General features: G+C 38.3%; 2 protein-coding genes across 2 annotated transcripts; both read left to right on the forward strand.

Moving 5' to 3' along the window:
• The first annotated feature begins 862 nt into the window (after positions 1–862).
• Positions 863–3,177, forward strand: LOC125194399 (auxin-induced protein PCNT115-like). Its single transcript, XM_048092588.2, has 5 exons — positions 863–1,129; positions 1,652–1,852; positions 2,142–2,314; positions 2,403–2,505; positions 2,594–3,177. The coding sequence occupies exons 1-5, from the start codon at positions 914–916 to the stop codon at positions 2,930–2,932; spliced, it is 1,032 nt and encodes a 343-aa protein (XP_047948545.1). The 5' UTR covers positions 863–913; the 3' UTR covers positions 2,933–3,177.
• A 1,670-nt stretch (positions 3,178–4,847) lies between these two features.
• Positions 4,848–7,404, forward strand: LOC148929417 (auxin-induced protein PCNT115-like). The gene is made up of 5 exons (XM_089057157.1): positions 4,848–5,317; positions 5,787–5,987; positions 6,379–6,551; positions 6,627–6,729; positions 6,816–7,404. The coding sequence occupies exons 1-5, from the start codon at positions 5,102–5,104 to the stop codon at positions 7,155–7,157; spliced, it is 1,035 nt and encodes a 344-aa protein (XP_088913283.1). The 5' UTR covers positions 4,848–5,101; the 3' UTR covers positions 7,158–7,404.
• Positions 7,405–9,591: the final 2,187 nt, after the last annotated feature.

The raw sequence follows: 9,591 nt of genomic DNA on the forward strand, positions 1-9,591 counted from the left end.
ATGACCAAAGTCAAGGATTGTCAACAAAAATGTTACTCCCTCCGTCCGCGAATAGGAGTCTCGGTTGGCCATTTTCATCCGTCCGTCATTAGGAGTCCCGGTTAGACATTTTATCTTGAGAGTATAAAAAATGACCCCATTGTTCCCTTAATTTAGAAGCTGCAATTAATTTTAATCCACTTTGATTGCAATTTCTCTCTCTCTCTTAATATTAGATTTCATTATTCCAAAGAATAAAGCAAATAATAATATAAATGAGTCTCACATTCCACTATCACACACTTTAATTATTACACTCAAACTTTTCTTAAAGCCCGCACCCAACTCAACCGGAACTTCTATTCGCGGACGGAGGGAGTAGTAAATACTAGTAATAACAATTAAACGAACGAATTCGACAGGAAATGTAGTTGTTTTCACTGTTCCACAGACTCAATTTCATTTCAAAATCTAAAGCCAAAATTTCATTCAAAACTCATCGTATCACGATACATAGAAGTACTATATCTTATACCTCAAATCATACCATAATTAAAAAAATCATTTTATATTTCTATAATCTCCAATTTGAACAATTTTTGTTACTTGTAAAAATGGAATAGATAACAAAATAATCCATAATAATTTTAAAATTACATTAATTAAATACTGACAATTTCATGATTCAAAATTTGAAAATTGAATTTAGAAACAAATTGTGGAACGCAAGCCGAAATATGTCTTTACATGGGTTGAAAGTTCGAAGTAGGTTGATTAATCGTCGAAGAAAAAGGATAAGGCGGAAGTTTACGTCAAATGATTGCGGCAGCGATGACGTACTTCCCCTTCCCAATCCCCTATTTAAACCTCACAATTACTCAATTCGGTTCAATTCACACTTGGATTCATCACTCGGATTCTCAATTCCGCCAAAATGGGAGTAAACGTGCCCAAAATCAAGCTCGGATCGCAGGGCTTGGAGGTCTCCAAGCAAGGCCTCGGATGCATGGGTATGTCCGCCTTTTACGGGCTTCCCAAGCCCGACGCCGACATGATCAAGCTCATCCACCACGCCATCGAATCCGGCGTTACCTTTCTTGATACCTCCGACCTCTACGGTCCCCACACCAACGAGATCCTCATCGGAAAAGTCAGCGTTTTCTGCTACTCTACTTAATTCCTTCTGTCGATTTCTTCTGCTGTTACTCTCTGGCGCCGATCTCTGTTTAATCTGTTTCAGCTTTTAGTGGTTTTGTTTTATAATGATCTTAGTTGCTACAAAACAGATTGATTTAGTTTCTCAGTTGTTTATCTCTGATAATCACAATTCATATCGGTATTTTCGGGTTTTAGGAGAATTAATTAGTCAACTCTTGTTCTTATATGTTTAGTTGTTTAATACTCCATGATTCTACTTTCTTATCGAGGAGGGTGAAATGTTTATGCTCTTAATTTACTTTGTTTCCAAGAGATTTTTGCCTAACTTAATTTCCATATCTGAGTTTCAAATTTTGATTGGATGGAAACTATTGAGACTCATTATCTATACATATAAAGAGTCCATAGGTGGATTTGTTTACAGATCATGTGTGGTGTGGGTGTTTTTTTTGTCTGAGTTTGGTGTTGAATGAGTTGCGATGTTCCTGGATTTAATGATTCGGAGTTTTTGCAGGCTTTGAAAGGGGGGATGAGGGAGAAAGTGCAACTTGCTACTAAGTTCGGGATAATATACCGGGATGGGAAGGGTGAGGTACGTGGTGACCCAGCATATGTGAGGTCATCATGTGAGGCGAGCTTGAAGCGTCTTGATGTGGACTGCATTGATCTCTATTATGTTCATCGGATTGACACCCGTGTGCCCATAGAAGTCACTGTGAGTACTCTCTTTTTAGGAGCATATACTTGAAAAGAGTGGATATTGTGTTTCAAACTTGCAGTGCCTCTGGTGGTTTCTTTTCCTGTTAATATTTGGAGAAGAAAACTTGGCTCAATGCCGGTAAAACTTAAAATTTGATGCACTGACAGAAAAATTGCTTATGTCTGAGACGTGAATTATGACAATTGTATTTGGAACAGAAATTTTCGTGCAGTATAAAGTCATGGCTTTGATCCAATTTTTCTTGCCTTGTTCCTAACACTGAATGTGGTACATGATTTCGTAGATGGGGGAACTCAAGAAATTGGTCGAAGAAGGAAAGATAAAATACATTGGCCTCTCCGAGGCATCTGCTTCAACAATTAGAAGGGCTCATGCTGTCCATCCAATAACTGCCCTTCAAATCGAATGGTCATTGTTCTCAAGAGACGTGGAAGAAGACTTGATACCTACATGCAGGTAATAGAGACTATATATTTTGTTGAATTCTGATGTTTTGAAGAAAAAAAAATTGAAATCAACCTTTGACTTGTTTTGTAAATTTCAGAGAACTTGGTATTGGAATTGTCCCATATAGTCCACTTGGACGCGGCTTCCTTTCAGTAGGTCCAAAGCTGCTAGAGGAACCATCAGAGGGTGACCTTCGCAAGGTTAGTGATTGTTAGTGATATAATATGTATCTTGTGTCTCCCAAAAAAACAAGGGCACTGTCTAAAAAGTTTCTGTTGCATTTGCTAGTCCTATTTTCCGAGGTTCCAGGGTGAAAATCTTGAAAGCAACAAGCTCTTATACGAAAAGATTCGTGAAATGGCTACAAGTAAAGGTTGCAGCCCATCCCAATTGGCGTTGGCTTGGGTTCATCACCAAGGAGATGATGTAGTTCCTATACCTGGCACCACCAAGATTGACAATTTCAACGACAATGTAGGAGCACTCTCTGTGAAACTAACTCCTGAAGAGATGAGCCTTCTATCTTCTTTGGCTGAGAATGTCAAAGGAGACAGATACATAACCATGGCGAGCACATGGACTAACGCAGACACGCCTCCGTTGGAATCGTGGAAAGCCGAGGGTTGATATGCATGACCGCACCTTCTCCCTGCATGCCTCCAATAATTCTTGTAGTATAGTTAACTACTTGAAAATATATCTTCTTCCCTTTCTGTTTGTTTGTGAGTTTTTTCGTTGGAGTTGGGAAATAAGGGAGGTAATAATATTTGCTTCCAAGATAGTTAGATACTCCAATGATTTCTTGCTTTGTATTAGTGTGAACTTTGTCTCGAAAAGATAGTAAATTAGTAATTAGCAATAATTATTTGGTATTGTATCTGTAAAATAAAATAAAAAATATTTAAATTGCTATTTTTATATTAAAAGGTACAAATGTGGTTGTGTGGTTCCACACATTGCAATGGAGCCATTGCTGGGTCAGACCGCAACCCACCCCTGACCTACATGACATACGGTTCTACGCCCAACCTAGCACATTGACCTCTCTCTCGCAACACATAAGACATGACTACGTGTGTCAAATCAAGTATCCTTCGATACCCAATCCCAAAATTTGCGCGAGTCTATACCCAACATCCGACCCCAAACTTATATTGGATACCCGATTACTTGATGAATGTATTCGTACCCCAGTCAATAATGTATCCGAAATGCCCGAGCCAAGTTTGAACAGAAATTTATGTTATTAGTTGTGTCATTTACTAACTTTATTGAGCAGAAAATAATGTTAAGACTTAATAAAAGGCTGATAATTGGATGTGAGCTTCACACTAAGAAACGTGTATGTAGACTTGTAGAGGGTTTAATCTCACAGCCTTATTAAATCCCACTTTTCCAATAAAATAATACTCTCTTCGTCCAAAAAAAATAGATAAGTTTTGCTACTTTGGTCCGTCCATATTCAGTAACACGGAGATTTTTAAAAACACACCAGTTCTTTAGTAATTAAATTATTTTTTTCATTTTGTAAAATTCTAATATACTTAAGTAAATTTTATTTTGATAAAAAGTAATATTCTTTTATTTTATTCTCACTTACTTTAATTTTTTAAATCTCAATGCCGAAAAAAAGCGACTCAATTAACAAAGAAAGAAGAGAGTAGATTAAAAAGCCAGTGAATATGACGTGGAATGAGTCAGTGAAATGTGAGGTCTATAACAAAAAATAATAACCATGAAATTTGACAAACTTTATGTGAACGATGAAATAGCAATATTTGACAAACTTTCAGCAATAAAAGTAGTAATTAAATTGTGAAATTAGGTAATTGAGTATTATCCAATACTAGATTTTTCCGAAATATATATACACGAATCTGATCCGATCGATATATGACACTCCCTCCGACTTATAAAGATATGGGCAATTGATTTGGCACATAAACTAATAAAAAATTGGTAGAGTAAGAGAGATGAGAAAAATGATAGTGTCAGTGAACAGTAAAACCTTGTTATTATTAGTTTTTTAAAAATGTATATATTATAAATAACTTGATATATAATGATAATAAATTAGGATAACTTTTTATACATAGAAACACACATACTCCCTCCGTCCCAAGATAAGTGACTTGTATTCCTTTTTGGGTGTCCCACTATAAGTGACCTATTTCTATTTTTAGCAAAAAGTCATCTCTCTTACTTTATTCTCCACCTACTTTATTCTCTCTTCTCTCCTCTACTTTTCCCTCTCTCATACTTTACACTCTCCACTTTAACTTATTTAAATACCATTCCTTAAATCCCGTGCCCAAAAGAAGTAGGTCACTTATCTTGGGACGGAGGGAGTATTTTTTATCAAGAGGAGGGAATATTCGAATACCGGATGATATTTGGATTGGATCGACACACCATTTAAAATATGTTGTTGTGTGTCGCACGCTCTTGGAACGGAATGGTGCACTATTGTTGTGAGCGTTGGAGCAGGAATGATGCACAAGTAGGAGATCTGCTCCGAGCTGCGAGGGTCGGACTCAGATAATTACTTTGATCTAATCATAAGTCAACACACGTTGAAAATAAAGAATAATCATTGAAGAAGGAGTGGAGGAGGAAGATTTAAGCTGCGTGGCGACAAAATCGTTTCGGCAGCGATGATGCACAACGTCGCTAATTCTCAATCCAATTCAGGCCACAAAATCGTTTACGGCAGCGATGACGCATTTGTCCCCTATTTTAACGTCGCTATTTCTCACTTCAGTTTGACTCATCACTCGAATCCTCAATTCCGCCAAAATGGCAGTCAACATGCCGAAAATCAAGCTCGGATCGCAGGGCTTTGAGGTCTCCAAGCAAGGCCTCGGATGCTTGGGTATGTCGGCCTTTTACGGCCCGCCCAAGCCCGACGCCGATATGATCAAGCTTATCCACCACGCCATCCACTCCGGCGTCACCTTTCTCGACACCTCCGACCTTTACGGTCCCCACGCCAACGAGATCCTCATCGGAAAAGTCAGCGTTTCTCGATCTCTGTTTAATTCGATTCAGATTTTAGGAGTTTTCTTCTGTGCTGCTTTTATTTGCCAGAAAAGAGATGGATAAATCAGATTTAGTTGCTCTGTGATGTTAATCTGTTTCTACATTCATATCAGAGAGGTTGAAATGTTTATGTTCTGTCCGTTTGATAATTTGTGCTATACTGTTAGTACTGATTTGTTAGACAAACTCATAATCATGCTGTTAATTTCCATATGTATGTTTCAAATTTTGATTGGATGGAAACTGTTAAGATTGACTATTTGTACATATGAAGTGTTGATTGGTTGAGGTCTACCATTCTCCTTTGTATGTTATGTTTACAGATTATTCCAGTTGAAGCTGAAACATTACATGGATCGTGTGTGTGTGTGTGTGGAGTTTAGTGTTGAATACTTGAATGAGTTGCGATGTTACTGGATTTGATGTTTGGAAGTTGTTGCAGGCTTCAAAAGGGAGGATGAGGGATAAAGTGCAACTTGCTACTAAGTTTGGGATGATATTCCAGGATGGGAAGGTTGAGGTACGTGGTGACCCAGCATATGTGAGGTCATCATGTGAGTCGAGCTTGAAGCGTCTTGATGTGGACTGCATTGATCTCTATTATGCTCATCGGATTGACACCCGTGTGCCCATAGAAGTCACTGTGAGTACTCCCTTTTTTAGCAGCGTATACTTGAAAAGAGTGGATATTTCTACCTCTTTCACTGTGTATTTAAACGTATGCAGTGCCTGTGGTGGTGTCTTTTCCTGTTAATTTTTGGAGAAGAAAACTTGGTTCAATGCTGGTGAAACCTATAATTTGATGTATTGATATACATGTTACTTATGTCTGAGACGCTAATAATGACGATTGTATTTGTAACAGAAATATTTGTGCAGTATAAAGCCATGCATCACAAATTAAAAAGACTAATAATCCTCCATGTTTCTTCATATGCACATCCATCACAAATAAAAAAGACTCAAATAAACTACCTTTGATTCAGTATTTCTTGCCTTGTTCCTAATGCTGAATGTGGTTCATGATTTCATAGATGGGGGAACTCAAGAAATTGGTCGAAGAAGGAAAGATAAAATACATAGGCCTCTCAGAGGCATCTGCTTCGACAATTAGAAGGGCTCGTGCTGTTCATCCAATAACTGCCCTTCAAATCGAATGGTCACTGTGGTCAAGAGATGTGGAAGAAGAATTGATTCCTACATGCAGGTAAGAGGGATACATTTTGCTGAATTATGATGTTCTGAAGGAAAAAAATCAATAGGTTTGTTTTGTGATTTTCAGAGAACTTGGTATTGGAATTGTCTCATATAGTCCACTTGGACTCGGCTTCCTTTCAGTAGGTCCCAGATGTTTAGAGGAGGCATCAGAGGGTGACTTTCGCAAGGTTAGTGATTGTTCGTGTATGATATGTATCTTCTGTATCCCCAATAAAACAAGGATAATGTCTAAAATTTCTGTTGCATTTGCTAGACCGCCTATTATCCGAGGTTCCAGGGTGAAAATCTTGAAAGCAACAAGCTCTTATACGAAAAGATTCGTGAAATGGCTACAAGTAAAGGTTGCAGCCCATCCCAATTGGCGTTGGCTTGGGTTCATCACCAAGGAGATGATGTGGTTCCTATACCGGGCACCACCAAGATCGAACATTTTAACGACAATATAGGAGCACTCTCTGTGAAACTATCTCCAGAAGAGATGACCCTTCTATCTTCTTTGGCTGAGAATGTCAAAGGAGAAAGGCTCATAACCACGGTGCACTCATGGAAACACGCAGACACGCCCCCGTTGGAATCGTGGAAACCCGAGTGTTGATATGAATGAGTGCACCTGCTCCTTCCATGCCTCCAATAGTTCTTGTAGCAAACTACTTGAAAATCTATCCTTCTTCCCTTTTTGTTTATTTGTGAGAGGTAATGGCTTGTTTGAATAATGCTTCCAAGATAGTTTGATATGTATAAGATGGTTCTGTCACTTGTGTGTTACCTGACATCTTGTTGTATCTTAAACTGTTACCTAAAATCTCTTTTTGAGACCAAATACGTAGTTTCTCTAGAAAATACATCGAGTGCCATATTTAGGATGCATTCTGAATTTATTGAATTCACAATTTTATAGTACTCATTTTTGTTTTTGGTTATTTATTTTTACTTTCGTTTTTCATTAGTTTTGCATTTTCTCTTGTACTTTTTGCTAAGTTTAAGAAAATTTTTATTATTCAATCTTTCAAAAAATTTATTTTCTTTTAGATTTGTCGAATTCAATTTTTAATGAATTTTGTATGTTAATTAATTAAAAAAATATTTTTACCAAACTTACGAATATTTAAAGGAAGGTTGTGAATGTTCAGTGATGAATGATGTAAAAAAGCTCCACAGGATCGTATGTGTCAAACTAAACAAATAGGTGAACAATCCTGACTAAGAGCATTAGCAATGGTTGGTTGATGGAGAGGCCCTCCCGATCGGCCCTATCGACCAACCATTGCAGGAAGTGGGCCGATCAACCGCCCCCTCCCAAGGGCCGATACATCGGCCAAAGCCGATGAAATGAGGCGATGATCGGCCATCCATTGTGGAGGATGAGCCGATCATCAGCCCTTCCCTTTTTTTCGTTTTTTATTTATATTTATTTTTATTCCATTTTTTCTACTATAAATACTATTACCTCTGTCCCCCAAATTTTGACACACTTTGACCCGGCACGGGTTTTAAGAAAAGTAATGGAAAGTTAATTGAAAAAGTTGGTGAGATGTGGGTCCTGCTTTTAAAGTATTAGTTTTATAATAAAATGTGAGTATAGAAATGAGTTAGTGGAATATGTACCAAAAATGATAAAAAGTGAAGTGTGTCAAATTTTCAGGCACGGACCGAAATAGTAAACTGTGTCAAAATTTGGGGGACAAGGGTAGTAAATCTCATTATTTACATTTCCCACACCAACATCTTATCTTCTCTCAGTTTATCTCAACACACTTTCTCTCTCTAGTACACTATGAATGTCTTCCATCAGTGATTCCAATGATGAAGTCATAAACCGAGTGGTGCAGCGCGTGCTTGCAAGGGCAGCACGACGTCGTGAAGAAGCGAACCAGGAGGCGGTTCCAAGGCCAATCCGCCGTCAATCGGTTGACCGTGACCACACTGATGCTCACAACCGGCTGTACGCGGATTACTTTGCCGATGACCCATGTTGGGGCCCGATGATTTTCCGTCAGCGTTTCAGAATGCGGAAAGAGCTATTCTTGCGCATGGTTAACGAGTTGTCGGCGCGTTACCTGGACTTCCAGCAGCGTTGGGATGCCGCCGGCAAGCCTGGACTATCACCACTGCAGAAGTGCACAACGGCAATTAGGCAGTTGGCATACGGAGAATGTAGGTCTCACATTTATATATTAGTTTTATAATAAAATGTGAGTGTAATGAGTTAGTGGAAAGTGGGTCCATTTACCAAAAATGGAAAAAAAAATAAAGTGGACAATATTTCACGGACGAACCAAAATGGCAAAACTGAACAATATTTCACGGACTGAGGGAGTAGTAGATTAAAAAGGCAGTGAAATGTAGATTATAATTTTATAGTAATAACATGTATTATAGATTAAATTTTTCTTGCCTTTTTCCTAATGCTGAATGTGGTTCATGATTTCGTAGATGGGGGAACTCAAGAAATTGGTCGAAGAAGGAAAGATAAAATACATTGGACTCTCAGAGGCATCTGCTTCAACAATTAGAAGAGCTCATGCTGTTCATCCAATAATTGCCCTTCAAATCGAATGGACATTGTTTTCAAGAGATGTGGAAGAAGAATTGATTCCTACATGCAGGTAAGAGGGATGCATTATGCTGAATTTTGATGTTTTCAAGTTAAAAAAAAACAATAGGTTTGTCTTGTGATTTTCAGAGAACAACTTGGTATTGGAATTGTCCCATATAGTCCACTTGGACGTGGCTTCCTTTCAGTAGGTCCCAAGTGTCTAGAGGAGGCATCAGAGGGTGACTTTCGCAAGGTTAGTGATTGTTCGTGATATGATTTGAATTTCGTATCTCCCCCCAAAAAACAAGGATAATGTCTAAAACTTATGTAGCATTTGCTAGAGCGCCTAAATTCCGAGGTTCCAGGGTGAAAATCTTGAAAGCAACAAGATCTTATACGAAAAGATTCGTGAAATGGCTACAAGTAAAGGTTGCAGCCCATCCAATTGGCTTTGGCTTGGGTTCATCACCAAGGAGATGATGTGGTTCCTATA

This window comes from Salvia hispanica, chromosome 4 (assembly GCF_029641045.1).
Source record: "Salvia hispanica isolate PSC_SH4W2 chromosome 4, Shi_PSC_v1, whole genome shotgun sequence".
Taxonomy (NCBI): domain Eukaryota; kingdom Viridiplantae; phylum Streptophyta; class Magnoliopsida; order Lamiales; family Lamiaceae; genus Salvia; species Salvia hispanica.

What these genes read in the sequence shown, in the direction of transcription:
- LOC148929417 (XM_089057157.1), top strand. Translation starts at nt 5,102, where the DNA reads ATGGCAGTCAACATGCCGAAAATCAAGCTCGGATCGCAGGGCTTTGAG. An exon ending in GTGTGCCCATAGAAGTCACT is followed by an intron (nt 5,988 to 6,378) that starts GTGAGTACTCCC and finishes ATGATTTCATAG; the next exon opens with ATGGGGGAACTCAAGAAATT. An exon ending in GAATTGATTCCTACATGCAG is followed by an intron (nt 6,552 to 6,626) that starts GTAAGAGGGATA and finishes TGTGATTTTCAG; the next exon opens with AGAACTTGGTATTGGAATTG.
- LOC125194399 (XM_048092588.2), top strand. Translation starts at nt 914, where the DNA reads ATGGGAGTAAACGTGCCCAAAATCAAGCTCGGATCGCAGGGCTTGGAG. An exon ending in GTGTGCCCATAGAAGTCACT is followed by an intron (nt 1,853 to 2,141) that starts GTGAGTACTCTC and finishes ATGATTTCGTAG; the next exon opens with ATGGGGGAACTCAAGAAATT. An exon ending in CAGAGGGTGACCTTCGCAAG is followed by an intron (nt 2,506 to 2,593) that starts GTTAGTGATTGT and finishes TGCATTTGCTAG; the next exon opens with TCCTATTTTCCGAGGTTCCA.